This window comes from Chiloscyllium plagiosum, chromosome 10, assembly GCF_004010195.1.
Source record: "Chiloscyllium plagiosum isolate BGI_BamShark_2017 chromosome 10, ASM401019v2, whole genome shotgun sequence".
Lineage (NCBI taxonomy): Eukaryota > Metazoa > Chordata > Chondrichthyes > Orectolobiformes > Hemiscylliidae > Chiloscyllium > Chiloscyllium plagiosum.
Genome location: NC_057719.1, coordinates 12,860,610 through 12,881,804, shown reverse-complemented (window position 1 = coordinate 12,881,804; position 21,195 = coordinate 12,860,610). Strand labels below are relative to the sequence as shown.

The 21,195-nt window shown below is 42.3% G+C and overlaps 1 protein-coding gene across 3 annotated transcripts in view; it reads right to left on the bottom strand.

Annotated features, from left to right (window-relative positions):
• Positions 1 to 21,195, bottom strand: part of LOC122553388 (acetyl-coenzyme A synthetase 2-like, mitochondrial) — a 77,100-nt gene that overhangs the window by 54,933 nt on the left and 972 nt on the right. For all 3 annotated transcript variants that reach the window (XM_043697090.1, XM_043697093.1, XM_043697092.1), the window contains exons 2-3: positions 5,961 to 6,057; positions 3,183 to 3,382 (exon numbers count right to left, since the gene is read on the bottom strand). In XM_043697090.1, the coding sequence (XP_043553025.1) occupies positions 3,183 to 3,382; positions 5,961 to 6,057 (297 nt within the window). The remainder of the gene's footprint in view (positions 1 to 3,182; positions 3,383 to 5,960; positions 6,058 to 21,195) is intronic.

Sequence of the window (21,195 nt, the reverse complement as noted above, 5' to 3'; positions counted from 1 at the left end):
CTAAACTGATAGCTGCGGCCTAGCCAGTATCTTATATAGTCAGTGTTAGTGCTTTTCCAGCATTATGTACCCACTCTTATATTCAACATCTCACACGATGTAGGAAAGCGTCCCATATGGTCTTCCTTACCACCTTATCTACTTGCCCTGCCACCTTCCAGGAGCTGCGAACATGCACTCCAAAGTTTCTCTATCCCTCTCAATACTCTTCTGTTTACAGTATTCTCTTGTTTAGTCTGCTCTTCCCGACCACATAACCTTGCATTTCTCTGGACAGAACTCCATTTGTCCCTTTTCCTCCCGTTCAACCAAACCATTGATATCGTCCTGCAGTTGACAGCCATCCTCTATCAACTCTTTGGCCAAGTTTTGGGTGATCTGTAAATTTTCCAATCAGTTCCAAATCAGTAATATATACCAAACAGAACAAGGGACCCATGACAATCCTAGTGGAATTCCACTGGAATCCATTCTCCATTTGCAAACACAGCCAATGGCCCATTACCCACTATTTCCTGTCACTGAGCTAATTTTGGATTCAACTTGCCACATTCCCATTCTTCCATTGGCTTTAACTTTTCTGATGAGTCTGCCGTGTGGAAATTTGTCAAAAGACTTAGTAAAATCCATGGTGACAGCATCAGCCACAACTATCCTCATCCATCTTCCTTGTTAGTTCCTCAAAAAAACAATTAAGTGAGCAAGACATGACATTCCCCTTTTTCTAAAAACATTCTTACAGCATGGAGGCCCTTTGGCCCAAACTGGCCCATGCTGACTAAAACGTCTGTCCGCTCTAACCCCATTTCCTGTACTTGGCCCATATCTTTCTAATCCTTTCCTACCCATGTATTTGTCCAAATGCTTTTTAAATGTTGTTCATGTACCTGCCTCAACCACTTCTGCTGGCAGCTCATTCCATATGCCTACCACCTTCTGTGTGCCCTTAAGGTTCCCTTTTATTCTTTCCCCTCTCATTTTAAACTAATGTCCTCTAGTCTTCGATTCCCAAATCCTGTGAAAAAGACTGAGTGCATTCATCTGCTTCATGCCTCTCATGATCTTACACAATTCTATAACATGCCCCCTCAGTCTCCTACTCTCTGAAGAAAGATGTCCGAGCTTAGAGTCATAGAGTCATAGAGATGTATCGCACGGCCAACCTGTCCATGCCGACCAGATATCCCAACCCAATGCCCCTCATGATTTTATAAACCTCTATAAGATCACCCCTCAGCCTCCAACGCTCCAGGGAAAACAGCCCCAGCCTATTCAACCTCTCCCTATAGCTCAAATCCTCCAAACCTGGCAACGTCCTTGTAAATCTTTTCTGAACCCTTTCAGGTTTCACAACCACTTCTGCTGGCAGCTCATTCCATATGCCTACCACCTTCTGTGTGCCCAGAATTGCACACAATATTCCAACAATGGCCTAGCCAATGACCTGTACAGCCGCAACATGACCTCCCAACTCCTGTACTCAATACTCTGACCAATAAGGAAAGCATACCAAACACCTTCTTCACTATCCTTTCTACCTGCGACTCTACTTTCAAGGAGCTATGAACCTGCACTCCAAGGTCTCTTTGTTCAGTAATACTCCCTAGGCCCTTATCATTAAATGTATAAGTCCTGCTAAGATTTGCTTCCCAAAATGCACCACTTCGCATTTATCTAAATTAAACTCCATCTGCCACTCCTCAGCCCATTGGCCCATCTGATCAAGATCCCGTTGTTGTACTCTGAGGTAACTTTCTTCATTGTCTACTACACCTCCGATTTTGGCGTCATCTGCAAACTTACTAACTATACCTCTTAAGCTTGTTGAGCCTCTTCCTGGAACTCAGACCATTGAGTCGTGACAATATTCTTGTAAATTTCTTCTGCACTCTTTCCAGTTTAATAATATCCTTCCTATAGCAAGGTGACCAAACCTGAACACAATACTCCAAGTGCGGCCTCACCAACATCCTGTACAACTGCAACATAACTTGCCACCTTCTCTTCTCAATGCCCTGACTGACGAAGGCCAGTGTGCCAAAAGCCTTCTTCACTGCCCTATTTACCTGTGACTCCATATTCAGAGAACCGTGCACCTGAATTCCAAAGTCCCTCTGTTCCACTACACTCCTTAAGGCCCTACCATTCACCATGAAACCCCTACCTTGACTTGACGTTCCAAAATGCAAGAACTCACAGTGTTTATAGCAAAAGATCACATCATCATGTCGCTGAAATTGACTGTAGGTTGCGCATTTTTTGAGCACACAAATAGGTTTATGGGATGACTTTGTACCTGCAAAATTATATTTGCAAATAAATTCTAGTTTGCTCAAAAAAGGCATAACCTACAGTCAATCCACGTAATATTCTATAAATCCCATTTTAGAAATAGAACCAGTCTGACTCAAGATTGGGACGGAGATAGACTTGAACCTCACACCGTTGATGCACTGTCTGAGCTGAGATGGCACCTACTGTTAGAAAACCTGAAGTTATCTTGAGAATGTCACTTAAAAGCAGTTCTGGGATTTACATATTAAAGAATAAAATGAGTAAACCCATTGTAAACGATGAAAGACTTAATCTAGGTTTATCAGTTCAGCTGCATGATGCTGTAATGTTTTGCTATAAATTCTGTGTCTTATGATCTTGTACTCCACAACCACCTGTTGAAGGAGCAGAATTCCAAAAGCTCGTACTTCTAAATAAACCTGTTGGACTATAACCTGGTGCTGTGTGTTTTTTTAAATCTGTGGAGAGAAATAGAGTTAACCTTTTTAGGTCAATGGTCTTTCCAGACGCTAAAAGCTGCATTGAGTTTGTCTATTCCTATTGGACATAAGGCCCTATGCATGTTCATTCACCTCCGACTCAATGTTGACAAGACTAACCATCTGAGATTGACCCTGCCCCTTTTAACAGCTGGAAGAAGTCAGAATACTCTCTTGTGTCCACCCCTATATAATTGTCCGGAGATACCACAACAATTTGCACTGAATTCTGTAGCTGCTTCCCAATTACAGCTTCGTATTTTCCAATGTGAGACACTGGCAAAATGTAGCAAAAGGTCCTGGACAGTTATCTTTAAATAAAAGGGGTGGAGTTTTAAAAACTTAAACCGACTGAACTTGTAAAGAAAGTGAGGAAAAGAAAGAGAAATATAAGGGATGGTCTCTCACCATCTCGAATCCTATCAGCCAAAGCTTCTGCACTGAATCCCGCAAACACCACAGTGTGTACGGCTCCAATACGGGCACAGGCCAGCATCGATGCCACTGCGATTGGTGAGGCTGGTAGGTAGATGACCACCCGATCTCCTTTGCGGACACCATGCCTTTTCAGAGTGTTGGCCAGACGACAGGTCACCTCCAGGAGCTGCCTGGATATACAGAATAAGAAGTGAGTGCAGCACATTCAGATGACCTGCGAGCCACCCATCATCTTCGTAAGGACAGCCGGCAAGTCTCTCTGCAGCTGAAGACTGATGATCTGACAATCTCCTGCCTGTCGTTCATGTACAACAATTGCAATGGCCGAAATGATGCTAGTCTTTCTCACTCCCAGGACGAAACTGAAGTTGCCAAGATTGTTGACATGTCTGTGGCTGCTCAGCAACTTCATTTGGACAACTACAATCACTACAATCATCAGGGAGCACTCTCAGAAAGTGCTGATTTCAATCCGCAGTCCAGTGACTAGGCTGGTATTACAGTGCAGTACTGAGTGAGTGCTACATTGTTGGAGATATCATCAGCCAGAAGAGAATAGACCAAAGACTCTGAGCTTCCAGCTGCCTGCTACTTTAACACCCCATCCTGTTCCCTGGCCAGCATCTCTGTCTCAGGCTTGCTGCAGTGCTCCAGCAAAGCTCAGCAGAAACTGGAAGAACAACAACTCATGTTCCACTTGGGGACCTTAGAGCCTTTCGGGCTCAATATCTAGTTCAATAACTTTAGGGCTTGAGCTCTCCTATGTTCTTATCCCAACCCCTACACATCAAGCCTTGTTATCACATAGTCTGCTATTACACACAACCTATTGTTAGCCACTAACAGTGCCCATTAATAGCTACTCCCCCTCCGAGCCAAATAACTATCCACTCCTTTGTCTGTCCAACTGTCCCTCTCTCTCTTTGGGCTCAATCTTTTACTCCTCACCCCCTCCTCCCACCCTATCTTCTGCATATAAACTGACATCTTCCTAGCTACCATCAGTTCTGAGGATGGGTCACTCAACCCAAAATGTTAACTCTGCTTTCTCTCTACAGGTGCTGCCAGACCTGCTGAGCTTCTTCACCACTTTCTGGTTTTGAGAACGAACAAAGAGCTAGTTTGCTTTGTCAGGGTGGACGTGTTGCAATACTCAAAAGAGTCCTCCCTAACATCCTGCCGCAGTATTTCATCCGTCAACCAACATCACTGAGAAGCACAACTTCTCTGGCCACTATCTCACTACTATTTGTGGGAGCTTGCAGTGTACAAATTGCTTGGTTCCTTTCCTCCAACAATGATTGCACTTTCAACGTGCTGCATGAGCTATAGTAGTTATGAAAGATGCTAAAGAAACAAAAATACCTTTTCTTGTCTTTTCCTTTTTCAGATCATAAGAGATAATAGCAAGAATAGGCCATTTGGCCCATTGAGTCTGCTCTGCCATTCAATACACTCATGGGCAACACCTCACGTCTCAGTCCTAAAGCACCAGCCCTACCCTATCAAGCCCCTGGTGTGTGCCTCAGTGAGATTGCCTCATATCCTTCCAAACTCCCGGAGAATATCAGCTCCAATTTATTTGGCCATTCAACACAGGGAAACCCTCTCGGGCTGAGTTTTAACAGGTGTCAGCTTAGTGTTGTTTTTGCTGGGGTATACAGAGAGTTTCCTCTCCATGAGCCCAAGCAAGTTTCCTCACATTCTCTGCCCAAGCTCACCCCTTCACTGTGTCCCTGTGATGCCCCATTCACTGGATTTTCCCATGAACTACAGGCAGAAGTATTTGCTACTGTCAGGACCTCCTGGAGGTGGTGCCAACTCTGAAGTACATGTGGAAAGTTCTGGTCATCTGCTGCTGCCCCTGTCATTTGCCTCAAATTGGCACCCTACCCTGGAGGTCATGGCAGATGTGGAGAGAGTGCAGTCAGTGCTCATGGAGCATGCCCTGAGCTATTGGTCCTCAGTATCCAAGGTGGAGGTCCAAAGGAACAAGCAGCAAACCGGAATTTCATTCTGAGCCGGGGAACGTTCAACCTGGGCACATTGTACCAGCTAACCCAGTGAACCCTTGCTGTACCTTCTCCAAGGCGAGTGGACCCTTCTACAAAGATAGAGAAGAAATCTGCACAGAGTGCTCCAAATGGGGCCTCACAAAAGCCCTGGGGAGACAGGGAATTAGTGGTATTATCGTTGGACCACACGTCCAGAGATCCACGTAACATTCTGGGAACCTGGGCTCGAATCCCACCTTGGAAGGCAGTGGAATTTGAATTCAATAGATATTTGGAATTAAGAATCCAATGATGACCATGAGTCGATCGTCAGGAAACACCCATATTGTTCACTAATGTCCTTTAGGGAAGGAAATCTGTCAGCTTTACCTGGTGACTGTAGACCCACAGCAATGTGGTTGACACTTAACTGCTTTCTAGGTTGTTCGGGCTGGATAATAAATGTTAGCCGAGCTAGTGACATCCAGATACCACGAATGATTTTTAAAAATGTAATAAGGCTTCTTTATTCATTTATTCCAATCTCTGTGCAATAAAGGCCAATATTCCATTTGCCTTCCTAATTGCTTGATGCTCCTGTCTACTAACTTTCTGCATACCTTGTGCACAGCAAACTCTCTGAACATCAACATTCTGCAACCTAGCCGCCGTTTTTAAAAAAATACTCTGCTTTTCAATTCTCCGGGTTTGTTATCAAGCCTAATAATTTGCACATACGGCACTTTAAACTGACCTGTAGGTAATCTTCACTTGAGCACCAGGCTCATCTCTCTCCCAGATTAAAGCCACTTTGTCTGGAGAGGTGTGGACATGGCGGTCAATGCAGTTCACTGTTCGTGAGAAATCAGAAAGGAAAGGGTTAATCCTTGTCAGAACAAGTACCTGATTGTTTTGCAGGTGGCACCTAACAGGAAGGTAAAGAGGATTTCAAAAAAAGGAGCCTGTCATGGTCCCAAATGATGGTAAGTCAAATTCAAATTCCACAATCAAAGTTGGCTTGTCACCCCATTAGTTTTACTTTTGCAATTTAGTTACAAGTTATTGGTAGCCACGTGATGTAAGAAAAGAACATAAGTTTATTACACTAAAGAATAAAAACCAAAGAATTTTTATGACAATTTTGGAAAATCTTACCATAAACAGCAAAACAAATTCAACCATTTTCCCAGCAACATCCTTTGCAGACACTCAACCACATTGAGATATCACTGACATCTTTGCTTTAAAATTTCTTAATCAGTTACATAATAGGAGCAGAGGTAGATCATTTGGATCCTCGATAGATAGGGCTGCAAGTGATGTCCTTTTAAGGAGTTCCTGCACATTCATCAGACGTGATTTCCCCCATCTGAAATTCTGAAGAAGGATCACTAGACTTTAAACAATAACTCTGCTTTCTCTCCACAGATGCGGTCAGACCAGCTGAATCTCTCCAGCAATTTCTGTTTTTGTTTCAGCGTTCCAGTATCCATAATTCTTAATTGTATTTTAGTGATTTCCTCAATTACTGCTTCTCCCTGAGACCCAGGCTAACTCATTATTTTTTCTCTCTGACCTTGATCATTTTGAGACTGCTGAAAGGGGGCTTAAGATTTTTTTTAACCACTCTGATGACTTTATGATTTCCACAAACGAAAAATTTTCCTTCTGTTATAATGAGCCTGCTCTTTTGAACTCAACTTATGGGATCTTCCAAAGCACACAGTCAATTGTGAGGGAGAGGGTTGTAGAGTGATATAGTCACTGCACTCCAGAGAACGAGGCTAAAGGTCAGGAATCAGCTCCCACCACAGTATCAGGTGGAATTTAAATTCAAAAAATAAACTCAGGAATTAAAAGTGAGTCTCAGTGACAACAATTGTATAAATCCATCTGGTTCACTAATGCCCTTTAGGGAGGAAAATCTGCTTTCCATATCTGGTCTGGCCTACAGATCCACAGTAATGTTGTCCCTTAAATAAGCTCCGAAGAGGCCCCCAACAAACCTCTCAGATCAAGGACAATTAGGGACGGGCAACAAATGCTGGGCCTTCCCGGTGATGCCCACTCCCTATTAAATAAAACAAGTTCTACTGGAGCGTAGCAATGAATGCCATGGAGATCATTGTAGTACTCACAAACACTAAATGCAGAAATGAGACGCACAATTGCAGCTAAAGTAAGGACCGCATACTGAAATGTTTTTAAATTCTGTTTCTCTTTTCACCGTGAGTTGTACTTTTGCAAAATGGTTACCAATCACTGAATATATTCACATGATTTGGAGATGCCGGTGTTGGACTGGGGTGTACAAAGTTAAAAATCACACAACACCAGGTTATAGTCCAACACGTTAATTTGGAAGCACTAGCTTTCGGAGACTTCACAACAATCCGGGACTTATTCAATATATAATTTCAGTTACATCTCACTGTAAATATTTGCTATAAATTCTGTGTCTTATGTGCTGATGAAAGAGCAGCACTTCAAAAGCTAGAGCTTCCAAATAAACCTGTTGGACTATACCCTGGTGTTGTGTGATTTTTAACTATACTCACATGAGGCAGCCAATGTACTTTTAAGAAAAGAATATGAGTTTATTACATAAAAGAATAAAAGAAAGCTATTTTTTATTACCCTTTTGGAAGATCTTATCAGAAACAGCATGTAGGATTCAACCATTTTCTCAGCAATATCCCTTGCAGACATTCAATCACATTGACATATTACTCACATCTTCACTTTAAAATTTCTCACCCAGTTGCAAAATAGGAGAAGTAGACCAGATGGATGAGGCTGTAAGTGATATCATAGAGATGTAGAGAACAGAAACAGACCCTTCGTTCCAACTTGTCCATGCCAACCAGATATCCCAACCCAATCTAGTCCCATTTGCCAGAACTTGGCCCATATCCCTCCTAAATCCTTCCTATTCATATACCCATCCAAATGCCTTTTAAATGTTGCAATTGTACCAGCCTCCATCACTTCCTCTAGCAGCTCATTCCACACACGTACCACCCTCTGTGTGAAAACACTGCCCCTTAGGTCTCTTTTATATATTTCCCCTCTCACCCTAAACCTATGCCCTCTAGTTCTGGACTCCCTTACCTCAGGAAAAAGACTTTGTCTATTTTTCCTATCCATGCCCCTCACAATTTTGTCCAGGGAAAACAGCCCCAGCCTGTTCATCCTCTCCCTATAGCTCAAATCCTCCAACCCTGGCAATATCCTTGTGAATCTTTTCTGAACTCTTTCAAATTTCACAACCTTCCGATAGGAAGGAGACCAGAAATGCATGCAAAAATCCAAAAGTGGCCTAATCAATGTCCTGTACAGCAGCAACATGACCTCCCAACTCCTGTACTCAATACGCTGACCAATAAAGGAAAGCATACCAAACACCTTCTTCACTATCTTATCTACCTGCGACTGTACTTTCAAGAAGCTATGGACCTGCACTCCAAGGTCTCGTTGTTCAGCAACACTCCCCTAGGACCTTACTAATTGTCCCTGGCTAGTTCTCCCTCAATTCCATGAGATCTAACCTTGCTAACCAGTCTCCCATGGGGGACCTTGTTGAATGCCTTATTGAAGTCCATATAGATCACATCAACCGCTCTTCCCTCATCAATCCCCTTTGTTACTTCTTCAAAAAACTCAACCAAGTTTGTGAGACATGATTTCCCACACACAAAGCCATGTTGACTATGCCTAATCAGTCCTTGCCTTTTCAAATATATGTACATCCTGTCCCTCAGGATTGCCTCCAACAACTTGCCCACCACTGACATCAGGCTCAACATTCTATAGTTCCCTGGCTTGTCCTTACCACCTTTCTTAAACAGTGGTACCATGTTAGACAACCTCCAGCCTTTGGCGCCTCATGTGTGACAATCAATGATAGAAATATCACAGCAAGGGGCCCAACAATCAGTTCTCTAGCTTCCCACAGAGTTCGAGGATACACCTGTTCAGGCACTGGGGATTTATCCACCTTTATGCACTTCAAGACATCCAGCACGTCCTCATCCTTAATATGGACATTTTTCAAGATGTTACCAACTATTTCCCAAAATTCTATATCTTCCATGTCCTGCCCTTTCAAAGATTTCCTGCACATTCACAAGACATGATTTTCCCCAAGTGAAAGCTGCAGAGTGTTTCTGGAAATTTCTGCCTTCAGTATCATCTACAGTATTTTGCCTTTGGTATGGGTTAGTGATGATGGGTGAGGGAAGAAAGGTGATCGAGATTAGCAGTCACTCATCTTTGAGCAGCTCCTTGTAGTAGTTAACAACAACAAAAAGCAGTAAGACCTGGGTTTAGCATCTTGCCGTAGGGTGTCTCAATACTGCAGTGCTCCCTCAATGGAACATTTACCTGATCAGAGTTTCAACCTATAAGACTGTAGTTAGTAGACTAAATAATTTATAATTCACAGATAAAACTGTACAAACAGACAATTTCTACCACATGAGCACTTATTCAGCTTAATCCCAATGCCTAGCTCATCAAACTCTCCAAATCAATGACATCACTTTTCTTTCAGAGGACTACTTCCATAAATATAAAGGAATAAAAAGCTGTATGAATAGGGAAATAACGTTTTACCAGGTAAGATTATAAGTGGGATAGAGAATCTCTGAGTTACAAATACACAGATCATTGAAGAGTACATGTCAGTTCAAAGGATATCAGGTATCTGGGAGCACCACCTCCAAGTTTCCCAGTTCACAGCACACCATTCAGGAAGGTAGCTCTTCACCAAAGGCAATTAGCAATGGGCAATAAATACAGACTTTCGAAACTGACAGTTTCAGTGGGCCAATGATAGCCATTCCTGATGAAGGGCTTTTGCCTGAAATTTCAATTTTTCCTGCTCCTCGGATGCTGCCTGATCTGCTGTGCTTTTCCAGCACCACTCTAATCTTGACTCTAATCTCCAGCATCTGCAATACCCACTTCTACCTAATGACAGAAAATACCAATACTTGCTTCCTCCTCACCACCACCAGTGAATCTCATGGGGGAGTAGTTAAAAATCACACAACACCAGGTTATAGTCCAACAGGTTTATTTGGAAGCACTAGCTTTTGGAGCGCTGCTCCTTCATCGGGTGGTTGTGGAGAATAAGATCATAAGACACAGAATTTATAGCAAAAGATTGCAGTGTCATGCAACTGAAATGATACACTGTAGAAACCTGGATTGTTGTTCAATATATCATTTCAGTTGCATGACACTGTAATCTTTTGCTATAAATTCTGTGTGTTATGGTCTGATTCTCCACAACCAGCCGATGAAGGAACAGCGCTCCAAAAGCTAGTGCTTCCAAATAAACCTGTTGGACTATAGCCTGGTGTTGTGTGATTTTTTAACTTTGTCCACCCCAGTCCAACACCAGCTCCTCCACATCACAGGGAATTAGGGAGAGATGGTTTCTAATATTCGTTAACACATTTAAAGGATTTGGAAGAAAATCTTCATGCAGAGGGTGGTTCGGAGGTGAAATTCTGTGCGGAAAGCCATTGCTGCAATGAAGTTTCTAAACTCTCTAACAAGGGAGTTAAGACTGCTGTTTGACAAATAGAAATATTGGCAGGATTGGGCTTGTACAGAAAAGTTGCAATCTAGATAATAATAGAATCTCTAGTGTGGAAAGAGATCATTCAGCCCATCATGTCTGCACAGAGCCTCTGAAGAGCACCTTACCCTATCCCCATAACCCCATAGTTACCATGGCTAATCCACCTCAACTGCGCATCCCTGACTCTGTGTGCAATTTAGCATGGCCAATCCACCTAACCTGCACATCTTTGGACCCTGGGAGGAAACTGGAGACCCTGGCAGAAACCCAGAAGCTGCATGTTTCTGGTTTGTAAGGCTCTACAAGTCTGTCCTATGGTCTGGTCAGATGATGGCGACTTTACCTTTGATTCTATGCTCTAGATTTTACTGTTGTATTGATGACAACCTGTTAGTACAGACTGTCAAAATCCCATGATACTGGTAGCTATATCTAGTCACAAATGTGCACTTATATGCAGAAATACAGATTGCTCTATTATTGTTGGACATTTCTTTGCAAAATCTTTAGACAACTCAAATTGTAATATGGACATAGAGAGGAGATGAGGAAGTAGGTAAATCAGTCCCTGGAGCATGCCCCCTCTATTTAATAAGAACGCACATGATCTGAGTGTGTTTTGAATCACACACACACACCTTTAACATTGTTTAAATCCCCCAAAATGTCACATCTTGGTACAGATTTGCAAAAGTGATAAGTGCGATATAAGAAAAGACTTTTTCACTCAATGAATAGTTCAAGTATGGAATGTGCTATCTGGAAATGTAATAGAGACAAGTTTCACGGAGGCATTCAAGAGGGGACTGGTTAATCAGATAAAAAGACAAACCAAAAAAACTGCGGATACTGGAAATCAGAAACAAAAAAAAACAGGAATTGCTGGAAAAGCTCAGCAGGTCTGGAAGCATCTGTGGAGAGGAATCAGAGTTAATAATGTCTCAGCGTGAGTGACCCTTTCTCAGAGCTCCGATTTTGTTCTTCAGTTCTGAGGAAGGGACACTCGACCCAAAACGCTAACTGTGATTTTTCTCCACAGGTGCTGCCTGACACACTGAGCTTTTTCAGCAATTTCTGTTCTTGGATCAGATGAAAACAGTGTGCCAGAGAATGGGGTGAAAGCAGGGGATTGAATTGAATTGAAATGAATTTATTGTCATGTGTACCGAGACACAGTGAAAAGCTTTGTCTTGCGAGCAATACGGACAGATCACAGAGTTAAGTAACATAGATAGTAAATAATAGGTAAACAACAGCAGAATCAAAAACACAAGTACAGGTGAATGTTAAGAGTTTGTGAGTCCATTCAGTATTCTAACAACAGTAAGGTTGAAACTGTTATGAAACCAGCGTGTGTTCAGGCTTCTGTACCTTCTCCCTGATGGTAGAGGTTGTAGAAAAACATCGCCAGGGTGGGCTGGATCTTTGAGAATGCTGGCGCCATTTCCTTGACCACGGGCCTGGTAGATGGATTCTATAGATGGGAGATTGGCCTTTGTGATTGTCTGGGCTGAGTTCACCACTGTCTGTAACCGTCTCTGATATTGAATTGTACAGTTGCCATACCAGGTAGTGATACATCCAGACAGAATGCTCTCGATGGTGCACCTATAAAAGTTGGCAACGGTATTCACCGTCATGTCAAATTTCCTCAGCTGCCTGAGGAAGAAGAGACGTTGTTGGGCCTTTGTAACCAGTGCGTCCACATGAAGGGTCCAAGAAAGCTTGTTATGGATGACCACTCCAAGGAGCTTGACACTCTCCACTTGTTCCACCTCTGTGCTGTTAATGTGTAGGGAGCCATGAATAACATCCCGCCAAAAGTCAATAATGGCTTCCTTGGTTTTGCCAGCATTGAGAGCTAGGTTGTTCTCAGTGCACCATTTTTCCAGGTCTTCCACCTCCCATCTGTAGTCTGTTTCATCGCCATCTGAGATTCAACTGACTATGGTGGTGTCATCAGCGAACTTGTAAATGGCATTAGTCTGGTATTTGGCGACACAGTCATGGGTATACAGTGAGTACAGTAGGGGGCTGAGTACACACCCTTAGGGGGGGCTCCAGTGTTGAGTATTAGTGAGGATGAAATATTGTCTCAATGTTCACTGATTGTGGCCTGTGGGTCAGGAAACTGAGGTCACAGAGAGTGGGGCTTAGTCCGAGATCACTAAGTTTAATAATAGGTCTCAAGGGGATAATAGTGTTGCAGGGTGAACTGTAGTCAATGAGTAGGATTCTTACATAGCTGTTCTTGGTGTCAAGATGTTCTAGGGAGGAGTGAAGGGTAAGTGATGGCACTAGGTAACGATACTCACTTGAAGAGCTGGTGGAGGTATGATGGGCCAAGTGGCCTCCTGCATCACAAAATGTCTGTGACTCTTTCCATCAGCAATATATGGAGGAACTGGCTGAGACTATTATAGTTTTCTCTAATGATCCTGTGTCTTCCTAATTGCTTGCTGTACCCACAAACAGGGTGTATTTGGTACAAGCTGCCAGAGGAAGTGGTAGAGGTTGATTAAAATTGCAACATTTAAAAGACATTTGGACAGGTACAAATTGGAAAGGTTTAGAGGGATATGGGTCAAACACAAGGACGTGGGACTAGTTCAGTTTAGAAAACAAGGTCAGCACAGATGAGTTGGACCGAAGGGCCTGTCTCTGTGCTGTATGACTCTCTGACTCTATAAACTAACTTCCTGACTTGCTTGTTTCAGTGCATGCAAGTCCCTTTGAACATAAAAGTTACAAGTTTTGCACTATTTAATAATGTGCTGAAACTGCTGATAAGAATTTACCACGTGGCTCTCTCTTTATCTGTCAATCTACAGCCTGCACAGACAAGGGTCATTTGACCTTTCGAACCAAGTTGTTTGTTTGCATAAATGACTACAGAGGCAACAGATAATGGTTAAATCTACATGTTTAGTATGTAGATCTCAAGCTGCCAGTTCAAACAGACCCAACAGTCATCGGGAGTTGCTTGATTGCATGTGTGAAACGTCACTCCAGATAGTGGGTAAACTGAAACCTCCTACACTACCCTTCTGCTGGAGGTGAGGTGGGGGGAGCGGGGAGGTAGTGGGAGTGAGGAGGGTGATATTTTACCATTTCTTAGTAAATTGGAAGCGTGATTATACTGGAAGTGTACCAGTCTCCTGGTGACTGCCTATCCTGGGTATACCAATGCCCAAAATCAGACACAGGTCGAAGCATGAGTTTGAGTATTGGTGTCATTAATTTCCCTGTTATTAGAAAGCTTTATATTAGTCCCCAGAGCTATGAAAACATCTGTAGGTGTATTCTTGCAATGGAGTGCCAAAGACATCGAGGATCTGGAGCCAACATTGTTACAATTCAAACCCTAAACTAAACAGTGACTGAAAATAAAATATTCCAATAACTAAAGGGAGCACAATGGCTCAGCGGTTAGCATTGCAACCTCACAGCACCAGGGACCCAGGTTCGATTCCAGCCTCGGGCGACTGTCTGTGTGGAGTTTGCACATTCTCCCCAGGTTTGAGTGGGTTTCCTCCGGGTGTTCCGGCTTCTTCCCACAGTCCAAAGATGTGCAATCTAGATGGATTGGCCATGCTAAATTGCCCATAGTGTTCAGGGACGTGTAGGTTAAGTGTATTAGTCAGAAGCAAATGTTGAGTAATAGGGTAGGGGAATGGGTCTGGGTGGGTTACTCTTTGGAGGGTCAGTGTGGACTTGTTGGGCTGAAGGGCCTGTTTCCACATGGCAGGGATTCTATGACAGTAAATGCCCAGGTCATTGCAAGCAGTTAATGGGCGCAATTCAAGCACATGGAACATACAAAAGGATCACTTGTTAGAAGGGTGGTGTCACATGATTTCCAAGTACAATTGTCAGTTCTTTCGCTTTCCAGTTCGGTACAGCCTCGTGCTTCTTTCAGTCTAGAAGCTGGGACAGACTTTTGTCAGGCGGGTGGGGTGGTCCAGCAGTGTTACACACTGGCCAAAACTCTGCTCACCACTCCCTTCAGAGGAGAATCAGTTCACAATTCAATGACGACCCCGCCTCACCAGATTTCCACGAGAGTTTGGTTCAAATTGCCCCTGTTGGAACCGTACTCACAGCTCAAGCATATTACTAACAACAACCTAGATTTATATTGCAACTTTCTCACATAGTCAGCAGTCGCAGGAGACCAGGTTATAGTCCAACAGGTTTATTTGAAATCACACAAACTTTCGGAGTGCTGCTCCTTTGTCGGGTGAAGCTTCATTTGTACTATTTTTTGACACTATTAATTACCTGGAATTATCTTGCAATGATCTCTCCACCAATAAATTCTGTGCTTTTGCACTTCCCTCCACTTCTCCTGATGAAGGGGCAGCATTATGAAAGCTTGTGATTTCAAATATTGGACTATAACCTGGTGTCATGCAACTTCTGACTCTGAGCATTATAGAAATTGGACCATTTAGGATCATTTGACCCATTGACCTAGTTTCACCACTGAAAGAGATCATGGTTAATGTGTCCTAACACCCACCTTTATCAAATATCTTTGGGTAGTCAAGAATCTGAGATTTAAAATTAACAATGAGCTCAGAACCAATTTCCATTTGTGGAAGAATATTTCAAACTTCATTCCCCCTTTTGCGAAGTTATTTTGCATTTCATTGACTTTTAACACACTACTGCTGCCACTGACATACTCGGGAAGAACTGTGCAGGTTCATGCCCAGCCTGTTTGGCCAGTCTCGGAAAGCACCTCCTGTGGTCATCAGGTCCTGGAGTGGGATTTGAACATGGAGATTCTGGCTCTGACACAGAAATGTTGAACCCTATTTTGTCAGTAGACCTCCTCAGCATGAGTCATAGAATTATCCAAGTATTTTTTAAAGGTTTCCCATCTCTTCTACCCTAAGACAGTGCACACCAGACTTCTGCTTCTTTGTATTCTAATCATTTAGATATGAAACCCAGCAATACACTCACCTTTTCTGATTATTTTCTGTTCTTACAATTTCTGCAGCTGAAAATCTAAAATGAACACACAAACAATGAACAAGAGGAGGCCAATACTGAATGGCCTGGACAGAGTGGATATTGGGAAGATGTTCATTGGTAGGAGAGACTAGGACCTGAGGGCACAGCTTTAGAGTAAAGGGAACACCTTTGAGACAGAAATAAGGAGACACTTCTTCAGCCAGAGAGTGGTCAATCTATGGAATTCACTACCACTAAAGGTTGTGGAGGCCAGGTCATTTAGTATATTCAAGATGGAGATAGATAGGTTCTTGATTGTAAAGGGGATCAAGGGTTATGGGGAGAAAGTAGGAGAATGGGGTTGAGAAACTTATCAGCCATGACTGAATAGCAGAGCAGACTCGATGGGCTGAATGGCCTAATTTCTGCTCCGATGTCTTATGGTCTTATGGCCACTGAGCCCTTCAAGCCTGCTCCACTATTCAATAAGATTGTGACCGATCTGAATCGGTCAACTCTACATCCCTATATATCCTCAATAATCTTTCATCCCCTTGGTAATCAAGCCTCTCTTCTGCCTTAAAGACATTGAAAGACCCTGTATTCACTGCCTTTTCATTGCTCTTGGGACATGCAATGTTTCAAAATTTCTACCATTTACTTTATTTTATCCTGTTTAGGTCCAAAGTGGATAAGCTCATGTTTGCTTACATTGAAATGCAGTTTTGCCAACTCATTAACATTTTAATATCACTTTGCGAGTTTATGCTTCCATTCACATTGCTTAATTTACAATATCCTTGTGTCATCAGCAGTCATGGAGATGTGATTTTCTATTCCATTACCGACAACAGTAACGGATACAATAAATATTTGAGCTCCAACACAGATCTTACAGGCACTGCTATTCACTTTTTTGTCCATTACAGTACCTTCACACTGTCCCCATCTCTGTTTACTTCTAAACAGCCAGTTTCGTAACCAAGTCAATAACCTGACACAATTCCTTCAACTTCAACCTTGCTGTCAGTCTCTTCTAAGAAACTTTATCAAATTTCTTCTGGACGTTTGTGGGAACAACATCCATAGATATTTTCCGGTCTACTACTTCCATAACCTCCATACAAGATCAATTTATGTTCACTGTGATTAAGCCACCCTTTACAAATAGCTGAAGATTTTTTACATGTTTCCCACTCCATCCTCAATCACAAACTACAGCAATGCCATCAGAACAGATGTTGGGTTGATTGGACAATAAGGGTGGCACGTGTATGGAATGAGCTGCCAGAGGAAGTGGTGGAGGCTGGTACAATTGCAACATTTAAGAGGCATTTGGAGGGGTATATGAATAGGAAGGGTTTGGAGGGATATGGGCCTGGTTCTCGCAGGTGGGACTAGATTGGGTTGGAATATCTGGTCGGCATGGATGGGTTGGACCGAAGGGTCTGTTTCCATGCTGTACATCTTTATGATTCTATAACTATCTTAAACAGCAGAGTGGCATCTCAAATTTCCAATCTAAAAGAACGGTTCTTAAAGTAAGAGAATTTTGGTAGCTATGGCCTCTTCAATGCTCCTGTAAAATCTGAGGATGGGCACTTTCTGAACCTAGGGAGTTTTGTTAGTCTCTAATCCCATTAACTTCTTCATTACTGTTATTTTGCTTCTGTTAATGTTGGTGAAGCCCTGTCCCTGATTCAAAATTAGTTTCCTTTGTATGCACAGCATGTGGACCTTCTCCGGTAAATACCGAGGCAAGCCCATTATTCAATGTCACAAACACAAACAGAAATTGCTGGAAAAGCTCAGCAGGACCGGCAGCATCTGTGGAGAGAAATCAGAGTTAACGTTTCTCAGAGTTCATTATTCTGTGTGTCAAGCATATCCTTATTTGCCTGATTGCTACATCCAATATGAGGTCATGAAAAGCATTGTATAAAGCTCAGTTGCCTTTCCATTGACACAGTGGGGACAAAGACTGTAGGATAATGGAAGATTTCCCACAGAATAATTAGTGAATATAGTGAATAGTGGGCGGCACGGTGGCACAGTGGTTAGCACTGCTGCCTCACAGCACCAGAAACCCGGGTTCAATTCCCGACTCAGGCGACTGACTGTGTGGAGTTTGCACATTCTCCCCGTGTCTGCGTGGGTTTCCTCCGGGTGCTCCGGTTTCCACCCACAGTCCAAAAGATGTGCAGGTCAGGTGAATTGGCCATGCTAAATTGCCCATAGTGTTAGGTAAGGGGTAAATGTAGGGGTATGGGTGGGTTATGCTTCGGCAGGTCAGAGTGGACTTGTTGGGCCGAAGGGCCTGTTTCCACACTGTAATGTAATGTAATCTAAATCTAAATCTAAATATCAACCCAGCCACATTAAATAATACTTAAATCACTCCTTCCATTATCTGACTGTGCTGATTTCAACTGAGTTGCTGATTTAATAGTTATATTAACATCCATGGGATTGAGACGAAAATCAATTAGAAATCTTCCCATTTCTGTGCACTAAATCCTCATGGGCATGTATGTGAGAATATACACACATGCTATCTTGTGTTTACGCCTGTCTGTGTACCTGCATATCTATTTGCAGGAGGGAAAGGAGTACAGGGGACAGGCTGAGGCAGGAGAGGTGGAGAGCAGAAGAGTGGGGAGAGGAGGAAATTAGATGCCGGGAAAGTAAAATAAAGGCAAGGAGAGGGAAAGGATAGGGCGATGGAAGGAAATTGTTACTATTCCAGCTGATGTATCACTGTACAATCCAGATTTCAGAGTGAGACCTGGCTTCATAAAGCACAAGTTTTATTTTTGACAGCTGTTCACTGTCGTGGTTAACCAGGGAACACATTCACAAGAGACTGTCAGTGTACTTTCAACAAAATATCAAAGTTCATTACACACAAAAGGAACAAAGTCACAAACTATTTCACAATATACAAGAACCTCATAAAATAGGCTTTTTTCAAATATTCGAAATAAAAATTCAACCCTTTTATCCTGAACATCAACCTTACAGATACTCAAACCTCAATGAAGGCTCAGTTTTGTGAGGGCTCCATATTTAGTCAAATGTGATTTACTGCACAATCTTTACAAGCTGGTATTTGAAGTCGTGTCTCTTTGCTCATTAACACTTTTTCTTTCAAATGATAACACACAGATATTGGTGCTGATACAATTTCTGAGTAGGCTGACTGATAAAAAATCCCTCAACTCAGGATCTATCTGTAACATTCTTATCAAAGAAGATGAGCTAACCATGTCAGCCTCAGTCTTATATACATCCCCGGCTTTACTTAATCATTAAGAAAAATGTCAGTAACCAAATTTTAATTTCATTCCCTTTTGTGCACTCTTCCTCTTCCTGTCTAATTCTATATGCCTGAGATCAAGTCACAACAGTCAGTAAACAATCCAGGATGCTGATCATATAGTTACTTTTATATCTACTAGCTGTTCCATCACCTTCAGTGAGGTCAATAATCTTGAACCAGCAAGATCATTCCCCAAGATAAGATCAATTCCATCCATAGGGATTTGTTGCACTGCTCTAACTACAGCTTCTCTGTTTACTATATCACTCCTTCAACTAACTCTGTATAATGGCATTGGTTTGTAACCTTAGTGTATACTTCCAATTAATATTTCTACTTCATTATCCTCCGGTAGACAAATTATATCAGCACATAACATTAATAACTGACTTACTCCAGTGTCTCTCAATTTTTTGGGGGTTGTCTGCTCAATTAGAAGAATCAGGAAGTACCCTACTTTTGACATAAAATATTCAGAACCTTTAGTGGTTTGACCCTCTTCATCAACAGTCTAGGAACAACTTGCTTAATTATCCAGAGCCATCTCCCCCTTCCTAATAGACCCTGAGGGAACACATTCCACTTGTCCTTTACTTTATCTTCATTTATTTGCTCATTTTGTCAGTTTAATAATAGAGAAAGATTTCAAATAATTCTCTGTCACATTTTCCACTCCCAAAAAAAGTATCTGCAACAATCAGAACCATTTTGAAACTCCAAATGCAGTGACATACTTCATAACAACGTTCTTGTTGTATGATCACTATCTCCATGTACTCATTTTTATAAAGTTAAAAATCACACAACACAAGGTTATAGTCCAACAGGTTTAACTGGGAGCACTAGCTTTCGGAGAGCTGCTCCTTCATCGTTTTTATAGTTTCTTAGATCATTCTTAAATTCAAATAATCTCTATCTCTGATGAGACCTCACTTTGTTACCATCAGAGCTGATGTTAAAACTGGACAAGGCAAATTCCAGTGAACAAGAGGCTGGCAGTTTATTTTTAAAAGAAGAACACCAAGGTTTATTACACTCAGAAAGAACACAACTATAAACTATTTTACTTGATTATCTAAATAATATAGTCATATTTCAAATATCAGCAATAAAAATTCAACCCTTTTACTCTCAACAACAGCCTAACAGATATCCAACTTTCAGTGAAGGTCACTCCTTTTCCACATTAAAGATCCTTGTTCAATTGGCATTGATATATTCACTTGATGCTATCTTCTTTAGGTAATGTTTCGTCCTGAGACTGTTAAACAAATTGCTAACACAGCTCACTTATTTCACAACACTAGGGAGTGTTGCTGAACAAAGAGACCTTGGAGTGCAGGTTCATAGCTCCTTGAAAGTGGAGTCGCAGGTAAATAGGATAGTGAAGGCGGCATTTGGTATGTTTTCCTTTATTGGTCAGAGTATTGAGTACAGGAGTTGGGAGGTCATGTTGCGGCTGTACAGGACATTGGTTAGGCCACTGTTGGAATATTGCATGCAATTCTGGTCTCCTTCCTATCGGAAAGATGTTGTGAAACTTGAACAGGTTCAGAAAAGATTTACAAGGATGTTGCCAGGGTTGGAGGATCTGAGCTACAGGGAGAGGCTGAACAGGCCAGGGCTGTTTTTCCTGGAGTGTCGGAGGCTGAGGGGTGACCTTATAGAGGTTTACAAAATTATGAGGGGCATGGATAGGATAAATAGGCAAAGTCTTTTCCCTGGGGTCGGGGAGTCCAGAACTAGAGGGCATAGTTTTAGGGTGAGAGGGGAACGATATAAAAGAGACCTAAGGGGCAACATTTTCACGCGGAGGGTGATATGTGTATGGAATGAGCTGCCTTCACGCGGAGGGTGATATGTGTATGGAATGAGCTGCCAGACGATGTGGTGGAGGCTGGTACAATAGCAACATTTAAGAAGCATTTGGATGGGTATATGATTAGGAAGGGTTTGGAGGGATATGGGCCAAGCGCTGGCAGATGGGACTAGATTGGGTTGGGATATCTGGTCGGCATGGACGGGTTGGACCGAAGGGTCTGTTTCCATGCTGTACATCTCTATGACTCTATGTGTTCCTTAAACTAATAAATTCAACAACCTAATGTTATGATGTCT